General features: G+C 42.7%; 1 protein-coding gene across 3 annotated transcripts in view; it reads left to right on the top strand.

The window, feature by feature from the left end:
- LOC111158428 (latent transforming growth factor beta binding protein 1) overlaps nt 1-19,729 on the top strand; it is a 415,776-nt gene that overhangs the window by 150,025 nt on the left and 246,022 nt on the right. The window contains exon 5 of one of the 3 annotated variants that reach the window (XM_022520435.1): nt 15,424-15,591. In XM_022520435.1, the coding sequence (XP_022376143.1) occupies nt 15,424-15,591 (168 nt within the window). Of the gene's footprint in view, nt 1-15,356; nt 15,592-19,729 lie in introns of those variants that run through there. The other 2 variants (XM_022520437.1, XM_022520436.1) reach the window with 2 other exon arrangements.

The raw sequence follows: 19,729 nt of genomic DNA, 5'->3' as shown, positions 1-19,729 counted from the left end.
ACCTTTCAAGAAATTTGTAAGTTAGGGTTGAACAGTAAGCAATTGGCGCAGAAATAGAATACCAAGTAGAAGCAGAAACAGCCGGGAGAAGCTTTGTATCATGTCAATGTTGGGTCTAAGAATGAAGTCCAATGAAGTCCAATGCATTTTCTGAAAGGCATTTTCTGCATATAGGGCAACATATAATGGGTTGCTGAAAGTACTGCAGATTCTTTTTTTTTTTTTTCCATTTTATTTCTTTTCAGTGTTCCAGCATTCATTGTTTATGCACCACACCCCATACGTGCCCTCCATAATACCGATTCTTAATGTCTTCCCAGTTATGGAAGTATATTCTGGTCTCCACAGGGTCTGGCCTGTGTGGCTGGCTGTTCTGGGTTGTTTTGAAACCCGCATCTCCCATTTTGCTACGCACAGCTTTCAGCCCATCACTTGCGAGTGTGTGCAACGTACCCCCCAGGATGTTGTAGGCAGAGAACCCAGCGAGCACACATTCTGTTTGAACCTTTCCCCTCAACCCACTGCATGTCTTCATGTCTCAGAGCACCAGAGACTGTCTTTTAGAGAAGGGTAGCCCAGCTGCGTTATTCTTCTTCCCTCCCTTAGTCCGGTCTTTATCCTCTTACTCCCGAGAAAGCTTGGGGTGTTGGTAGATGCCCAGACAAGTGAGTGGGGCGGGTTCCATATGTTCCCCAAGACCACCGAGTACTCAGAATTGTTCTGCCTGGCCTGGGGTTTCATAGGGCCTGCGGTGTTACCTAATTTATATATCAGTACCCATTTGGATTTTTTTTTTTTAAAGATTTTATTTATTTATTTGACAGAGAGGTCACAAGTAGAGAGGCAGAGAGAGAGAGAGAGAGTGGGGGAAGCAGGCTCCCTGCTGAGTAGAGATTCCCGATGTAGGGCTGGACCCCAGGACTCTGAGACCATGACAGGAGCCGAAGGCAGAGGCTTAACCCACTGAGCCACCCAGGCGCATCCCCCACCCCATTTGGATTGTTAATAAAAGTGTTTTCAGCTCTTGGATTCTTGCTTACATGGAATGGAGAATGTCCAGCTTCTGTTCATTAGTGAGTACGGACAGGAACCTTTGTAGTAAGACCCCGAAATCCTGTCATGCCTCCTGTGCATCTTTCTCTGGTTTTGGGTTTTCAGGCCACCACAGTGGGCTATGTGTGCAAATACCTGTCAGGGAGGCTCTGCCAGGTCTTGAACATGGAAATAGAGCAAAATTAGATGCCTCTTTTTTAAAGTTTTAAAAAGACTCTAAGTGGAGAAAGTGATTCATAACGTTTCTTGTCAGAGATCCCAGTTTCCAAACCACACCTTAATATACCTCAAGACCATATAATATGTATTTCTAAAAACCTGCTGAAGGTATTGGAAATTATATTCTTGCCTCTGAATGTCAGGTAATTAGGAAATTTGGACGTAAGCTCATTTGTTCCCACCAATGGCACTATGTAGGTTCCATCTTCCTCTTTCCTCATCTCTGGGGTACTCACTGCATGCCAGTCACTGTGCTGAGAGCCTGATATGCATTAAGTTAGGGTGTTACATTATAATATTAGTATATTGACTATTTAAAATTTACCCTACCTGTATATTCATGTAAGTTCATTAGGAACCAAAACTGTAATGAGTTAAGAATTGCCAAAACCTGGGGTGCCTGGGTGGCTCAGTTGGTTAAGAATCTGACTCTTGATTTCAGCTCAGGTCATGGTCTCAGGGTGGTGGGATCAAGTCCCACATCTGGCTCCCCATCAACGGGGAATCTGCTGGTCTCCCTCTCCCTCTGCCCTTCCACCTGCTCACTCTCTCTCTTTCACTTAAATAAATAAATCTTTAAAAAAAAAAAAAAAAAAAAAAGAATTGCCAAAACCAGTCTTATTCCTTGGGAAGAGAGCTGCTCTGTGTGACACAGTGCCAGATGGTCGCTACAGTTATGTTGAGTACAGCATTGTGAAAAACCGTGTTGTATACCTGAAGGGAATGTAACATTGTGTTTCAACAATACTTCCGTAATAACGGTGGGGAAAAAAGGGTGCTACTTTAGCTTTTTGCGTATTATTTTTAAGTGAATGCAAAGCCAACTTTGATGACATTTAAAAAAAATCTGTCAGCTTTATTGTTCTATGTAGGGCTTTCATGACAGTTTCACTTGAAAATGATCTAAACATAGAGTTCCTGGTAAGAATTGTTGAACTTAATTACTCAAATGGAAAATAAGCCATTCTAATCAATGGGTTTCTATTATTCATTGAAATCCATTTTGATACCTTCCAGACCAAGTCAAGCCATCAGATCTTATCTGGAAATTAGGAAGGAATCAAAGTCCACAGTGGAACTTTCCTTTATTCTAGAGTCTTAAATAATAATTACGACTGTAAAACAAACATCTTGAGATGAAATTTTCCATATTTAGAAGCACTTGTGGGTTTTGCTATATAATATATCATGGGTAAATGTCACCACTAGGTTGAGCTTTCCCCCACAGTTGCTCCACTAAGAGCTGGCCACATGCAACGATATCCTCTTGGGTTTGCCCAGTGTTTAACAGCTCATGAATTATACCCATACAGATTATTTCATATGGCCCCTGCCATGGCCTTGTGTGGTAGATGGGTCAGGTAGCATTATTCTGTGTGTCTTTTTTTCTTACTCTAGTTTGCAAGATCCTGGCGATTGGAGCCTGTGACTTGTTTCACTGTATTCTATTCCATCGAACCTCTGAATCTTCGTTTCTCTGACAAAGAAAAATCTTAGCACTAATTCCATTGGTCTGTTGTAAGAATGAAATGAGGTAAGGGATATGAAACCCAGTGTACTGCCAAGCACATAGTATATGCTCAGTCTGTTTGTTTCCCTCCCTTGCTACAACCTTCCCAGGTGCTTGGTATCCTGAAGTTTTCAGAGTGCGTGCTCATTAGAAGTGTAGGAGAGGCATTGGGTAGTGAGGGGAGAGTGAAGGCTTGTGCTGAAATGCCAGCTCTACCGTTTCCTAATAAAATGACCTTGGTCAGGTTTCTGATGAACATCTCTGCAGTTTCCTAGTCTGGGAAGGGATGAGTATTATTTAAATGATTGTGGTGTTCATGTGAGCTCCGCCGTTCAGTTGGGGAATTGGTGTACAGGCTTCATGAGTCCATCAGTCATGCAGACAGTGCCCTGTACCTGTAGAAAGGTCCATACATTCAGCTTCTTTCTTTTCAGAATCTAGGGAAAAAGAAAAACAGCGAAGTGTGTTTGTGTGTTTATACTTTTAATGAGTGACAAATTAACCCAAACCTTAGTGGTTTAAAGCAACAAACATTATCTTACACGTTCTATGCCTCAGAAATTCAGAAATACCTTAGCTGATTGGTTTTGCCTCAGATTCTGTCATGAAACTGTGATCAGGCTATCAGTAGGGGTGCCATCATCTCAAAGATTCGCTTGCAGGGTGGCTCAGTCAGATGACATTTGGCAGGAGGCTTTGGTTCTCTGCCATATAAGCCTCTCTGTGGGCCCCTTAAGTATTCCCATGGCATGGGAGCTGGCTTCCCCCCAGACCGAGTGATTGGAGAGAGAGAGCCCAAGACAGAAGCTGCAGTGCTTTCTGTGACGGAGCCTCTGAAGTTGAAACCATAGCTTCTCTTTTATTCTGTTCTTTAGACATGAGTTGCTAAGACCAGCTCATGCTCAAGGGGAGCGGAATTAGATTTCAGAGGAATTTGTGGAGAGATTTGAAAACCATCAGTGTTCAACAGGAGAGACACTATCTTGATAGGAGAGGAAGTTGAGAATGAGTAACCTAAAAAGAATTAACTAAAAGCTGGAAAATTTACAGTGTGTGATGACACATCAGTAATTCATTTTTTATTGGCAACCAATCATTTTTCAATTTTATTTATCACAGGATAAATAGAAGCTAGATATAATATGACTTTGAGAGAAGGGATATTTAGGCTGAAATCTTTTCTAATGATGAGTTCTATTGGATTTGGCAGTAATCCCTTGGAGAGAATATTTGGGGCCATTTGATGGATTCATTTAAAAACTGAGCCAGAGAGAAGTTTGTGCTGTAGGGAAGAAAACAAAGTGAATGACAGAATCTGTATTCTGCAAGCTTGGTTATCTCTGATGCTAGAATGCTAAATTCAGAGATTCAAAGATGTTATTTTTCTTCTATATAACCAACCAATTGCCTGACAGATTTTTTTCTTTCAACTGAATCCATCATACCTAGAAGTTGTTTGGGCAGTTACAAAAATGTTCATATCTTCACCTTCCTTGGGGCTTCTTAAAATAAAATGCATTCACATTATACTCTCTCTTTGCTCTGGATTTTTATTGACTGTGGCCAGATTGGAATGCCTGAGAGGCACAGCAAGGTATCTGCTTCTGGCCAGGCCGGCTCGTTCTCAACAGGACACAGGAAGTTTTGGTTTCCAGACTCTCTGCCCTATCTTTTGAGTTGTTTCTTTAGGTAGCATTTAAATTTTGTGAAGTATGATAATTCATTTTCTTCTTTGTGTCTGCTTGTAGTGTAGGAGGAAAGTTTCCATGCCCCCTTACGAAGGCAATGGTGCCCTGATTGCTTTCAACTCCTTTCAAGTTTTGTGACTTCCAGTTACTAGTTAGAGTAAAAGTTGCTTCTTTGCCCTTGCAGGAGACAGTTGAATGCCTGTGTATTCCTCTCTTGGGCTCATAATACCTTCCATTCACTTCTTTTCATTTCCTACCCCTGCATTCTTTCCTATGGCACTCCCCTCCCACCACATAATCTTCTGTTGTTCCCAAAGAAGGAAAACCACCAGGTGGGTTATTTGTTACAAATTGAGGAGAATAAGAATAAAAACTGTTTTCTTGGGCTTGACTGAGGCCAAAGGAAGATTGATAAAGTAGGAAAATAGACATAAATAGACTTATGTGCTAAAAGCCAGGGGAAAATGAGAGCTGCATTGTCCAAACTGGCATGCCTAGGTTGCTGAACATTGTATAGGGAGGGGATAAGTGGGTTGGTTCCAAAGGATGAAAGGTGGTTTTCTAGGGGGAGAAAAGTGCACGTGAAGGAAGTAGACCTATGAGCGAGGACCGTGGGGCAGTTGGGTTCAGCTAATGCCCAGGCTCTGTGTGGAATGCTGCAGGATGTGAGGCCAGATTCTGTCAGATGGGAAAGGATCTCAACTTTCTTTTAAGGAGTTTGATGTTGTCAGAAATATTTGTCAAAGATATTTCTCATAACCAGTATGTAAATTCAATGGAATCCTAATTCTCAAAGCGTATGGTAGATATAATCTGGGACCCTCAGGAAAAGTGGCCCCCACTTAATCAAGCCTGTGATAAGTCATGAAATTTGTTCCTTGGTAAACAAATAGCCCAGTAGATTTTCTGCCTTTGAGTCAGACTTGCTTCTCCACATACAAACAAACAGATGTTATTTATGGAAATGATGAGTGATAGACTGATAACAAATGCCTCCATTTATTTCTCTTTGGAAAAACAACAAATGTGAGGATAAATAAAACCAAATTCTGTTCCAAAATTAAGGCACAGAAAATTCAAATCATGTGAAGCATATCTAACCCATGCTTTCTGTAAGGAGACTGTGCAAACTAGCCAGATTGTGTGAGGACTAGAACTAGAAGACACCTAAGTATTCATTGCTCTGCACCTTGTTCTCTGGGTTCAGGGACAGCCTCGAAGTCCTCTCTTAACTGGTTGTAGGAAGCCTGACCTCCCAGGGCTGTTTGTGAGATCTCTAGTTGTGTTGCTGCGAAGACCAGTGTGGGTTTTTTAAGGGAGGTAGAGATTTTCACATGAAAAATGCATCTTTTATTTTTTTTAAGATTTTATTTATTTATTTGACAGACAGAGATCACAAATAGGCAGAGAGGCAGGCAGAGAGAGAGAGGGGGAAGCAGGCTCCCTGCTGAGCAGAGACCTGATCCGAAGGCAGAGGCTTTAACCCACCGAGCCACCCAGGCACCCCGAAAAATGCACCTTTTAAATGGTATTTCTCCCTTGGGAGACAGACTCTCAGAGGGAGTTGCATCTTGAATGTTGATGCCAAGAAAAAAAAAAAACAACCCCCCCCCCCCCCCCCCCCCCCCGCAAAAACCAGCTCCCTGGACAAACTCACTCAACCCTCCCCAAGTATGTTTCCCATAATTGTCAGGATTCTAGGTCCAGGTGGTGGATTACATTCTCACTTCAGAATTGAGAACATGGGTGCAGTGAGTCCCTCCTGTCCCCCTTTGTTTTTTGCTCTGTTTTCTGTTATCTACTGAGTTAAGTCTTGTCACCTTGGGGGTGTGTTCCTCCCTCTCTCTCTCACTCCTTTTTTTTTTTTTTTTTTTGAAGATTTACTTATTTGAGAGAGAGAGTGTAAGAGCATGAGTGGGGAGAGGGGCAGAGGGAGATAATCTACAATCTCCCTGCTGAGTGGGGAGCCCTGACGTGGGGCTCGGTCTCATGACCCATGAGATCATGACCTAAGCTGAAACCAAGAGTTGGATGCTGACCTGACTGAGGGGATGTATCACAGCATTTCAAATGCCACCACCACTTCTGGACAGATTGGGAATAGTAGGTTCTCTGGTATTCAAGATTAGGAGCAGAGATTTCCAGATATGTTCTAGACAGGAGAGTTTTAAAAATTACATCCAAGGAGCCCCTGTGAAGCAGCCTGGGGCAGTTACAGGACGCCAGGGCTGATGTGCCTTAGAGTGTTGTCCCCTCTTTCCCTGGACTGCAGTCCAGAGCCTGTCCTGAACTTTCCAGGGTGTTCTTGTCTGTCAGCTGAGATATGCCTGGAGGGTTGAATCCCTTCAGGAGATGTTAAAGAAAGTATTTTACAAAACAAGTCAGAATATGAAAATGCCAAAAAGCCATCGGTTTGTTTTACTAGTTTTCCACTTTTCATACCGACTGTATTTCTTTCTGCAAACACCGGACCAGATCCTCCCAGGTGAGCAACTTGTTGGGGAAAAGTTAAGTCTTCTGATTGTAAAATCTATTACACCTTCAAACACACTTGATTTTGCTCCAGAGATAAAGATAGGATCTTTTAACAATTATTTGTAGAGAAGAGAACTTATGATTGGTATTTAAAGAGGAGTAACCCCACGTAGGAGAAGGAAGGATGAAAACAAATCCTATGGTCTCAAGGTGTGTGGCTTAGAGTCCTCCTGGGGTGGTAGGGTCTGGTTGGCAGGGTAAGATTGAAGGCTGAGAAAATGTGGCAGGTAATAGATGACAATCTAAGATTTTATGCCTTGAGTCAAGGTAAAACAAAGACTGAGTGAAATAGGAAATTACAACTGACTCCTGAAATATGTGGAAATTTGGGACGAAATCTACTGTCTTCATTGGTGAATCTCTGGCTAATCTCTTGGCCAGTCTCCCTGTGCTGGGAACCAACATGTATTTCATAAGATTTTATTTATTTGTTTGTTTTTAAGAGAGAGTGTGCGCGCAGGTGCGTGAGCAGGGGGAGGGACAGATGGGGAAGGAGAGGAAGAGCATCTCACGCAGACTTGGTGCTGAGCCCTGACATGCGACTTGATCTCATGACCCTGAGATCATGACCTGAGGCAAAACCAAGAGTCCAATGCTTAACTGACTGAGCACCCAGCTACCTCCCAACATGGGTGGGTTATGGGTGGGTTTTATGGTCCAGTAGCAATTCATAATAGGCTCACGGAATCTCAGTAGGGATGTTCTCAATTTCCTAGTTCTTTGACAAAGGGGATAGATACTTAGTAAATAAAAAATGGGTTTTAAAACTCCTTACACATGATCATAACTCTTACTGACAAAATTAAAGGAGGTTTCTATCATGTGTCAGTTTGATTTCTGCATAATATGTTGTGAAACTTTGGGAGCAAATAATTGTTTTTCTTTTGAAAAAGTGAGAAATTTCTGTTTCCTGTTTATTCAGCTATTCTCTCATTGGCATGTTTGATTTTCACTTTTTTATGTCATTGGCCATTTTTGGGTAATGTTTTAATGATTTTTGGGAAAACTGTGTTTTGTAATGACTGCAGGGTTTCCTGAATAACAACTGTGTTTTCACTTGATTTGAAACTTTTATGGTTACAACATTTCTCTTTGACAAGTACAGCTTACAGCAAGTATGTTTTAGAGCTAAAGGCTTAATAGGAGTATTCTTTACTATTTTAACACTACTGTCACTTAATCCATAGATAAATATTATTTATTTAATTTCTTTTAGTGAAGTTTGTTCATTCACTTATTGTTCTTGAACACTTACTATGAGAAACATGTTGGGCATATAATAGCGACCAGATGTATTCCTGCTATCATGGAGTTTGCCTTTTAGGATGATAATCAAAGACATATATAAAGTATGTTTATAGTAAATAGGAAATGTAGGGCAAGGTATGGTGGATAGGTGATGTGTGGGGCTGTTGCAGTTTTATGAAGGTCATTAGGAAAGGCCTCTTGATGAATTGACATTCTGGAGAAGTCTTGAAGGAAGTGAGGGAGGAAGCCGTGTATGGCAGAGGGAGAACATTCTAGGTGGAGGGAGTGGCAGGTGCAAGGGCCTAGGACGGAAGCACGCCCATCCTAACAAGGAAGCCAGAGTGAATGGGTTGAGGAAGGCTGTGGGAGATGAGGTCAGATGTTGCCGCTGTGGATGCCATTGTGAGATCTTTGGCTTGTGATCTGATAGAGAAGGGAAGTCCCAGAAAGGAGGAGCCCTACGATGTCACAGACAAATTAGAATAGATAGCCTGAGTGCTGTGAGGAGGGTAAATTGGAGGAGGGCAAAGTTAAAAGCAGGGAGTCTGGTTTAGGAGACTGCTGACATAATCCAGACCAAAGATGACGATGGATTGTACCAGAGCGTTCATCATGGAAGTAGTAAGAAGGTGTTACCTTCTAGAAAGACAGTTAACAGGATTTGCTATTGTTTTGAGTCTCAGATGGACACCAATCAAGAAGTTGCCATTTTCTGAGATGGGGGAAGGCTTGAAGAGGGGCAAGTTTGCGTGTGGGTACAGGAAGGAATCAAAGCTTAATTCTGAATACATGTTGTTTGGGGTGTCTGTTAGGTGTTAGATATTTACTTAGAAAAGACCCATCAACGGTTGGACCATTGGTTGCTTGGTTGCACACACATTTAAGGTAGAGGTGGTCCAGGCTAGAGTTTAACATTTTCTATATATAAGTTCATAGATACTGTTTAAATCCATGAGATAGAACAGGATGATCTCATCTAGGAAGTCTTTTTAGAAAAGAGAAGGCCACAGAGACTGAGCTCTGGGGCTGTCACCCAGAGAGGGTCATGAGGAGCACTGGCCAGCAGGGTAGGAGAGAACCATGAAAGAGTAGAGTCACTTAGGAGACTGGCGGAGAAAGTGTATCGTGAAGCTGTGTCCTTGTGTGTCAGAGAGGCTGAATGTTGGAGGAAGAAGGACCCAGAGAATTTGCCATTGAATTTGGCAATGTGGAGACCCTGGTGACCTTCACAAGGGCAGTTCTGGTGAAGTATGGACAGCAACAGCTTAAGTGCAGCAAGTTCCAGAGAGAATAGTTGGGGAAGCAGTGGAGACAGTCAGTAGAGCAGTCTTTTGAAGAGCTTTGCTGTAAGGAGAGCAGAGAAATAGAGCATCACTTGCACTAGAGAGGAATGGAGACAATAGGAAATGCTGTTCTTGATATTTGGGCAAGAGTGCAACGTGTTTGCATGAGAACACAGATGAGAAGAGAGCAAGTCTTTGAGTCTGTAAGAGAGGGAGGGATCCATTACTTTAGCTGGGGAGGGGACAGTAGGGGGAGGTTGGCTTTAGCTAGAACCCCATCCTTCATCAGGGGGAAGGCAGGACAGGTACAGATCCAGGCAAGTTGGTAGGCCTGGGTCATTAGAGCTTTTATTTTCTTAGTGAATTAGGGAGTGAGTTCATACAAGAGAGTGTGTGACTAGGTCGCTGCTGCATTTCTGCCCAACTGGCTATTTTGGGGACTGTATTTACATTTTCAAACATGGTGTACTGTTGATGCCTGTTTTCTTGATGCATGGTAGCCAATTTTATAAGGAACTCAGAATATATCCAGAAACTTATTCTTACATTAAATGATTTAACGGACACACAGAAAGGTGAAGATGAAGAGTTCATCTCCTTGAAAGTATAAAAAGGAAAGGAAATCTTGTATGGAGTTGTGAGAGAGATAAGTAATTGACCTAGTTGCCTTGAGTGGATATTAATGGAGAATTGAGGGGCAGAGGAAACTCACATGGTCTTTCTTTTAAAGTGTATCATATCAACTGGGTAGCATGTAGTTCTTCCTCTACTTCTTCATTTAGTCGTATCTACCTGGAAAAAACCTCAAGAGATGGTCCTGGAATGTAAGTCCTAGAGTCTCATCTGAGGAGGTGCTACCATGACAACTAGAAATCTGTTCCAGGACTAGAGCCACCCGATGAAGTAATAGATCGGATACTAGTTTGTTTGCACAGCACCTTTCTCGAGGAACACAGTATTCTGTGGCAATTATTTTAATAGTCCATGAGGAGTTAAGCAAGCCTGGAGAGCAGAACAATGAACTCCTGTTATTCTAAGCATTATTTAATACTTTGATGATTTGTCCTTCAAAGAATTCTTGGCCTTTGGGCAAGCAATGGACTGCAGCAGAAGAGTGAGCTCTTAGCTCCTTTTCTCACATGGGACCTGTGTATTGATTGAGCTCTGAAGTCTCTTTAAGCAGCCTCCGTTAATGGGCAGGGTGACGGCTTTTAACCACAGAGGGGGTGCTTCTCCTTTGCCGAGGACACTTCCTGTGTGCCTTGGTCCCTGTTGTTCCAGTTGGATGAAGGCTGATGGGCTATCACAGCCTTCTGTGTGGATGTGGAGGAGACTGTGTGCATGACATCTGACATGAGTCTTGAACTTGTTCTGTTTATTTCTTTGGCTGCCTTTGCTTTTGGTCCCATCCTAGGCCAGTGATGGAAAGATGGCAGCTGGGCACTTTTCTAGACTGAAGTCTGTTTGTCAAGAACAATTTTCACATTTTTGAGTTTTTCGCCATCATTAGTGATCGGGATGCAGAAGTGAAAGCTTTTCCTGTTGGGAGGATATCGGCTTCACTTCCATCCCGTTCACCATATGCTCTGAATGTCTGTGGTTTGTTTTAAACCATGTGCCAGTGCCTCTTCTTGGAGATTTAACTTTGTGCAGGGTCTGGCAGGACCTTTAGACAGGATGTTGACTCCTGAGTATCTTGACTGACTGACTGACTAGGAGGCCCGATGGAGGTGCTACATGGCTCCAGGCAATCTATGTTTCTAGCCAAGGCCTCTAAAATGCCAGGTTTGAAAACACTTGCTTAAGATTTCTGGGGCTTATTTACCTGCGGGGATCTAAAAATTACATTCTTTTCATCAGAGGGACCAAGCATGAAGGCTCTGGCAAGAGTTTTCCCTGTTAAGTCCTAACTGGCCTGACTTTTGCTTTCCAGATTTGTAATTCTTTTCTTCTTTAAGATTTTATTTATTTATTTGAGAGAGAGGAAGAGTGAGTGAGAGAGAGAGCACAAGCCAGGACGGGAGTGAGGGGCGCTGGGGGAGAGGCAGAGGGAGAAGCAGGCTCCCTGCTGAGCAGAGAGCCCGACCTGGGACTTGATCCTAGAACCCTGGGATCATGACCTGAGCCGAAGGCAGATGCTTAACTGACTGAGCCACCCAGGCGCTCCCCCAGTTTTATAATTCTTAATCAGCTATTAGCGCTCCAGGGATGGTCTTTGACCGCTGATTTCACCATGGGCTTCGGTCTCCTCTCTGGTGAAACAAGGCCTTAGACCAGAATGGCTGCCAGCATCCGGCGAATCCATGATCTCCATGGGGTTCGACAGTCTTCTTGGGGTCACTTCATGTATTCTACACTTTATGCATACATGTATGCAGGCATGTGGGGTTCTTGAGTTTAGTTTATTCCAAGCATTTGAGGAAGATTACAGACCAAGGAGTCTCTAGAGGAAAGTTGACTACCTCTGTTGGTGAATTCCCTGTAAACTCTTAACAGACGAGTGGTATTGTCTTGAGCTTGTCACATGTGAGGAATTTGAAACTCAGAGCAGTTTACCTTACTCTTGGGTACTTTGAAAGTCAAACTCTACATGATACCCTAGTAGAAACATAGAAGTGATTTTACAAGGGGATAGGAGAGTGTATTTTCTAACTCATTTAATATTTTTGGAGATCCTGTGAGAACTACAAATGACCATCTAATGTCAAAAGAAGTTGCGAGTTTTTCAATACTGATTGTGAGATTGATGTGGAAAACAAAAGCTAATTATAATGAAGAAATAAATCAGTGCTTTGTGAAGACAAGAGGACCCGCTGAGATTACATGTCTGCTTCTAAGTACTTCTACTTAGAAGTAGACTACTTTACAGCAGAAAGTTAGTAAAACACAAAGGGAAATATAAAATGAAATGTGTCTTCTTCCAAGACGATGTGAACATTGTAAAAATCAGAATTAAGTCATATGAAACTGTTTCTGCCATTTGAAAATCCAAATGATTCCAGGCCAAAAAAATTTTTTTTGGCAAAGAAATAGAATAAGTTTTTAAAAACAATAGGCCCGGAGAATCTCAAGTGCCTATAAAGTGACTACTGTAGCCGAGAGGTGAAATGGGAATAATGATTAAGTGCTTGCTTTCTTTGGATGTCTCTCTTCGCCTAAGTGAGCATAATTTAGGTGACGGTCTGAGCATCTGCATGGCAGCTGCTGGTGCCACGAGTTAATGCCAGAGAAGACAAAATAGTTGGCACACCATTTCTAATTTCATTATTGTACCAAGAGCCAGAAAAAATAGAAGTTTTTATTCTTTTGAAGTGGGATGATGTTGTCTCTCTCTCTCTCTTTTTTTTAAATGGGCTCCACACACTTAGATACACAAAGTTTTCTCAAGGTATTTGTAAGCATGGTCTGACAGTTTTCAGCATGAGCTGGGCTGTGTGTGCCTGCGTGTGAGTGTGTGTGCTACTGTAAAAAAATAAATAAATAAAAAATAAGTCGAGCTGCATGAATTTTTCCTGATTGTGGAATTAACATTCTGTTGTAGTTCTTTAAAGTTCTGGTTACACGCAAACATTTTAAATACTGCATAAGCATTCAAAACAGTGGTTCACAAATTGTTTCTTTAAATAAAGTTTTATTGGAATACAGCTACCACCATGCATTTACGTGATGTTTTTGACAGTCGGCTTTCCTGCTGCCACAATAGAGTTGAATAGTTGCCAACGGAGTCCATCAGGCCTACAACCTTGAAATATTTACTATTTGGCTCATTATGGGAAAAGTTTCCAGATGCCATTTTGTAAGGTGCTGGAAGATCTGGTCAGGCCCCTAGACTATCTCCCCACTTCACACTAGGTGTCCTGATCTCTTGCGTTAGAACCGCTGAATGGGAATGGGAAATCATCTTGGAAAAACATTTGAAAAGAACTGAGGCTCTTTTTCTTCTGGAAGAATCGTTTTCTTGTGTTAAGTGAGTGGGCCAACCCAAGCTGATCTGTTCAAGATCCTGCTAACTTGAGCTTTCTTTGCTTACTTGGTAGTTCTCTTTGAGTAGTTGAAGGGCGCTCATGTGGAGCATGAGCTCCAATTGTTAGATTGGGAGACCACGGGGAGTGAGGTCAGGATGAATGGACGCAACTGCCACGCTTGAGCTCCAGAAGGTAGGAACAGCTTAGAACCAGAACGTGCTGTCTTAGTGGGTAATGAGCTCCCTGTCACCAGAGATGTTTAAATAAAGGTTGTGTCATACGACCTTTGAGCCCCAGTTCCAGCTTTGAAATTCTAATTTTTGTTGTTGTTGTTGTTGTTGATAAGGTTTTTGGTTTTCAAGCTCAGTTCTGACCATAGTTTATTTTGTTGAGGGCTTATAGAGGCCTCTTAGATGACTTCCTAAAAATATAACCTTGGTCAGACCAAAGGAGTATATACAGAGGCAGAATTGCTTTTGGTAGGCAGAGGGTGGCCGCAGAAAGGCTGACCCAGAGCTAGTCTCCCCTTTGGCCACTAAAGTAACACAGTGACAATAGGATAGGCTCTACTTCCGACCACCCTTAGTCTCACAGATGAATAATCCGTCTCCAGCTTCTGCTATCGTCTTTGCTTTCTGCCTTAGGCTCCTGGAAAGAGGAAGGACCTGGATGGGGGCACATCACAGCTGTAGAAGTCAGACTAGAGTTTCTTACTGCACTTTGCTATGGAGCCTAGACTGGGACTTGGCCATGAATGGCAGTTCTGGGTGAGCGCATACATTCTCTGTGCATCTCTGCTATGGCCGCACGAAAGCAGCCGTAGAGAACATGTAAAGGAGGAACGTGGCTGTGTTCTAATAAAACTTTATTTATAAATGCCAGCAGTGGGCCAGATTAGATCCCAGGGCCACAGTTTGCTGACTCCTGATAGAGACGTTGAAAGTTAGAACTAGCTAGAAAACAACAGCTGTGATTCTTTCACGTTTTATAGAAGTGGTGAAATGACATGTCCAAAGTCACACCACAGCTGCGCCAGGATTATGAACCAGACCAGAGTCTGACTTTGAGATCAGTGCCCTTTTCCTGATACTCTGCTGCCTCTGCTGCGCAGTCAGGTCACAGCATTTGGTTTTGAGGAGAGGGCCATGAGAAAGCAGGAAATACCTGCCTGAGGCGGACTGTCTGCCGCATGGTCCTGGAGCAGAGGCAGCCCTTGGGCCTCGTGACCTGGCCTCCCTCTCCCTTAGGCGGACCCCGTTTACAGTACAACAAAATACAGGTTGCATGAATTAAGATGGAGAAATAACGCCCCAGAGTTGTGAAAAAGAAATGGGCTCCCACAGCTGCCTCCCAGGATTTGATCACTTCAGCTAAGAGTGCCAGGAGATTTGAGACAGATGTTTTCAGACATGCCGCATGCCTAAAACATTTCCAGGGGTCGGACTGCAAATAGTGACTTAAGAAGTGGAGAAACAGGGAAAGTATGCAAGCTGAGGACACAAGAGTTTATTCACCGTGAGGTACACGGCCAACCTCTTTGCATTACATGTGCCTGTCAGGGTTGGCTCTTTCGTGTCGTGCCCTCCGTGTTGCTCTTTGTCTGCCCGTGAATAAAGTGCAGCATTGTGGTTAGTAATCCCACTCCAGTGACTCGACTTCAAATGTGGTTTTGGAGTGCATCCCAGAGTTCTGTTTGCTAAGCTTCCTACTCCTGTTTCAGAGACACCACTGGATACAGAGCAGCGAGCACTAAAGGCTTCCCTCTTTCCTTAAACCTGTCGGGTTGTGGGCTCTCCCGTTCCCCCTCTCCTCTCCTTTCTTTTTCTCCCCCCCCCCCTTTTTTTTTTAAACCTTCCAAGGCACGTTCATGGATACTAAGCTGATGTGTTTGTTGTTCTTTTTCTCCCTGCCTCCGCTCCTAGTGAGTAACCACACTGGCCGCATCAAGGTGGTCTTTACTCCGAGCATCTGTAAAGTGACCTGCACCAAGGGCAGCTGTCAGAACAGCTGTGAGAAGGGGAACACCACCACTCTCATTAGTGAGAATGGTCACGCTGCCGACACCCTGACGGCCACGAACTTCCGAGTGGGTGAGTTCCTCCACGGTCCCTGACTGTCCTTACTCAAGAGAGGTTTATGAGATCGAAGCCTTTAGACAGCCCCCTCCGCTCCCACGGCTCTCTGCTCGGATGGGTTTCTGTCTGGGAGTCCGAATGTGCTTCTTGCGTGAGCTCCTGTAAATGACTTTCGGAATAATTTTTAACCTGCTTTTTGGCTTCTGAGAGCAGTGGCAGCTAGCACGTTGCCCCTTCTTGCCTAGCACTTACGCAGCCCGCGGTGATGGGAGGTAGCAATAGGACAGAAGGGGGTCGGTTTTAGATGAAGACCCTCGCACACGACTTGCCCCGATCGGCTTCAGATTTTTATCTGCTCGGTCATAAGGAGAGTTTGCATTAGATCTGACTCATGTTACAAGATGTGGATAGTGGTGATGGAGTTGAAGTTTTTACTGGATGAATAGTCGTGTTCTAAAAAAAAATTGTCAAAAACTGTATTCCAGTTGTAGGAAGGAATACGGACTTGCGTCTTGCGCCACGTTGCTGCTCTGTATCAGAGGGCTGAATTATAAATTGATATATGACAGGGATTCAGAGGAAAAATGCAAGTGGCTTACTGTCAGCACTCAGGACCTTTGAATCTCTCATAACTAATTTAAATATGGACTGTGGAGGTTACTGAAAAGAAAGCTTTTTACTTTAAGAATTTTTGTGTTGTTTTTACTTCTTCGTAAAGGGAGAGAGCATTGTGGTCCGCTGAGTGCTGTCACACTGCCATGTTGTCATGCAATACGGTATTTTTGTCACGGAAAAATGTCTTTTATTATTTTTTGACCAATTATGGTTTGCCATGTGTACTCAAATAATCACAGACACCCACATTACATTATGAGCTACTCACAAGAATAACCCAAATGTCAGACAGATAATAACACTGGCTAGATCTGGTCTTTTTATGGAATATTGCTGTTTAGTCTTGAGTGTGTGTGTTTGGGGGGGCCGGGAGAGAGGATGTCTCTTTCAAACTGATGATCATCAAGACAAAATACAAGGGCACAGCCTGAAGTCCTTATTAGCTCTTGGATTATTCTCTTGCTTTATTGTGACTCCCACTCCTTCGGAAGTCAAAGCAGTATTCGAGATAGTCTGTACTTGGAAAAAACATGTGCCCATAGATACTATTTAAAAGGGTATTGTGAATTTCCTGGCTACGATAAGGGTATTTGGGCATATTTTAAAAAGAATGTAGCTGGTAGGTGCCAAGTGGCACATTACACTTCTCAGGGCAGAGAGCCGAGTCTCATGGGAAGTGTGTTGAACCACAGATCGGGAATCTAGACTCTGGTCCCGGTCCTGCCACTAACGACCTAATCCACAGGGTGTGACACTTACTGTTTCTGGACCTCGGTTTCGTCTCATCCGTAAAACAAACGGCTTACATTTAGGGGCCTCTGAAATTCAGTCTGTCTTTAAAATCTTGGGATTTTTTATGAGTAACAAGTAATATTATTTTCTGGAGGGCTGTAGACAATGAGGGGAAGAGAAAAGGCAGTTCCTAGGAGGTTGTTATGGGCTTAATGACTTTTTCCCACTTTTACTTTTCTTGATTGCCTTCCTTGCTCTCATGGGTTTCCCAGCTCCCTCAACAGTATCGGCTCTCCCTCCTCTTTCTCCTCCTCCTCGCATTTTCCATAAATCTTTACAGTAGGAATGACAAAGTAATCGGATGGGTGGTAATTTTTTGGCTTACAGTGTATTCATTCTGAAACTAAATATTTGCAGGCTTTGAGAAACAGAGGAAGTCTACTTGTTAAAACACGCCGCACACTTTCCTGTCTGGCATTTAAGTAGATGTTTAAGAACAGGAGAACAGGATACATGTAGCCTGGTCACAATATGAAACGGAGCAAACTTATTGACACACACAAAAATCTCAAAACCAGAACTCAACTCTGCCACAAAAGGATTGGCAGAGTAGTTTAAAAGAGAGAGACAGAGAGGGCTCGGGAATAAAGTTTCACGTTGGTAACCCTGGGAAATACTTCATGTATGTCCTCAGTGATTTTCCCCTTCTCTTTATTTAGATGCAAATGTTAGATAATTTGAGGGAGAAGCTGTACATTTCTTTTAATTAAAGAAAGGTGATTCTGTAGGACTTACAGATTATGATTCTTCAGAGATACAGAAAATTTTAGAAATTCATTTTTTAGACCTGTATCTTTGTGGACTTAGCTGGTGTAATATAGCTGGATTACTTACAGAAAAAGTGACTTTCCAACTTCCTGTTTTTTTTTCTCTTTTTGTATTTGCTTACAATACATTGCATCTTTTGACAAATAGGATATGTATATGGAAAATAGAACAGCTTGGGGACAATTAAAAATTCATCATAACTTGCTAGCTACTCTCTTTGGCCTCTGGTATATAAGATGTGGGGGGCTGACAGACTTCTTCTGTAAAGGGCCAGATAGTAAATACTTGAGACTTTGTAGTACAAACTGCACGACGTGTAACTCCTCAGCTCTGCGTTGGCCTTGCAGGCAGCCATATGTACAAGCCTGGACATGGCCCTGTACCAAACCCTTGGTGGGCCGGGTTTGGCCTGAGTGGTGCGGTTTGCCGACCCCTGCTCCAAGGAGTCAACATAATACTGGGAAAACCACGTGGACTTCAGAGTCAAGGCAGCTTCACTAAATAATCCATTTGGATAATCAGAACACAGAAATAATTTTGAACATTTCCATGGCGGTTTATAGGTTTATTTGTTTGTTTTTTGAAGGAAGTGGGGACACATAATAGTAACATTTTTTTGATAAGGAAACTTGGGTGGTATAAGTGAGTTTGACTTAGTTACACAGCAAGTCTGCTACCTAGGACCAGAACTTAGATCTCCTTAGGTCATCTCTTCACTTAATTTCCTGGGGTCACACCACAACGTGTAGGAGGGACACAGGTGAAGGACCTCATGGGGTTGGTTTTGTGGGAAGGATGGGTGGTCTGAGAGAGAACAGAGACCAGAAGCCCTGGGTTGCTGTCTTGACTTCATCATGGCCATTGGGCATATTCTGGCCTTAGATCCTCCTGGGCTCTGGTCATTGATCACACAGAACAGGTAATAATGGGTATACAGAGGGTGATTCTGCAGCAGACACAGGGGTGATATTTATTTCTTCCTTTTTTTTTGGGGGGGGTGCTTCTTCTGTAGTAGGTGTTCTGGTCTATGATGATAGTGAGTCTGGGTTGTTTAGATATGAGAGGCAGGTGTATTTTTCATGACTATTAAGCAGAGTCTCTGTTCTTGAATATTCAGTTGGGAAAATATATATATATTTTTTTTAAATTTTATTTTTTTTTAAGATGTTGTTTATTTATTTGACAGAGAGAGACAGATCACAAGTAGGCAGAGAGGCAGGCAGAGAGAGAGGGAAGCAGGCTCCCCACTGAGCAGAGAGCCTGATGCGGGGCTCAATCCTAGGACCCCGAGATAAGACCTGAGCCGAAGGCAGAGGCTTAACCCACTGAACCACCCAGGCGCCCCAAGATTTTATTTTTAAGTAATCTCCACACTTAAAGTGGGGCTTGAACTCACAGCCCTAAGATCAACCCCTTGACGGAGCCAGGCAGGCATCCTCAGTTGGAAGAATCTAAAGTATGACTTGCACTGAGTGTGAGGCCTGAGCGACGATGATATCCAAGGGAAGTACTCTGAGATTCTAGAATAAATTCATTTTTATGAACATGATATTAGTATGATATAACAGAATGTTTACATTAAATGGCATTTCCTTTCAAGCAGATTTCTAATGATAATAACTTTTTTTGTGACATTCTGAGCTTTGCCTCTTTGCTCTCCCCAGCTTTGTCTTTTTAAAAAATGGGAACATATTCCCAGTTGGGTGGGCCGGCAGGTTAACCATTGTTGTTTTAATGGATTCCTTCCCCTCATAGGGATATAACGAAGATGACCTTCTGGTATTTTTAAAGTTGTTTATAGAGTCATAAGTTCCCCTAATAAGAAGAACACAGGAATTCATGTTGTCACAATTAGAATATTTGAAATAAAATAATACTATCCATGGCACAGCTTATTTGTAGAACCAGTGAAAAGCAATCATGATAGCTAAAATAACACATTTGGTTTATATGATGCTGTTTTCTCTGAGGACTTACA

This window comes from Enhydra lutris, unplaced genomic scaffold, assembly GCF_002288905.1.
Source record: "Enhydra lutris kenyoni isolate GAN:26980312 unplaced genomic scaffold, ASM228890v2 scaffoldscaffold59, whole genome shotgun sequence".
NCBI classification, from domain to species: domain Eukaryota; kingdom Metazoa; phylum Chordata; class Mammalia; order Carnivora; family Mustelidae; genus Enhydra; species Enhydra lutris.
This window is presented reverse-complemented; position numbering and strand designations above follow the sequence as displayed.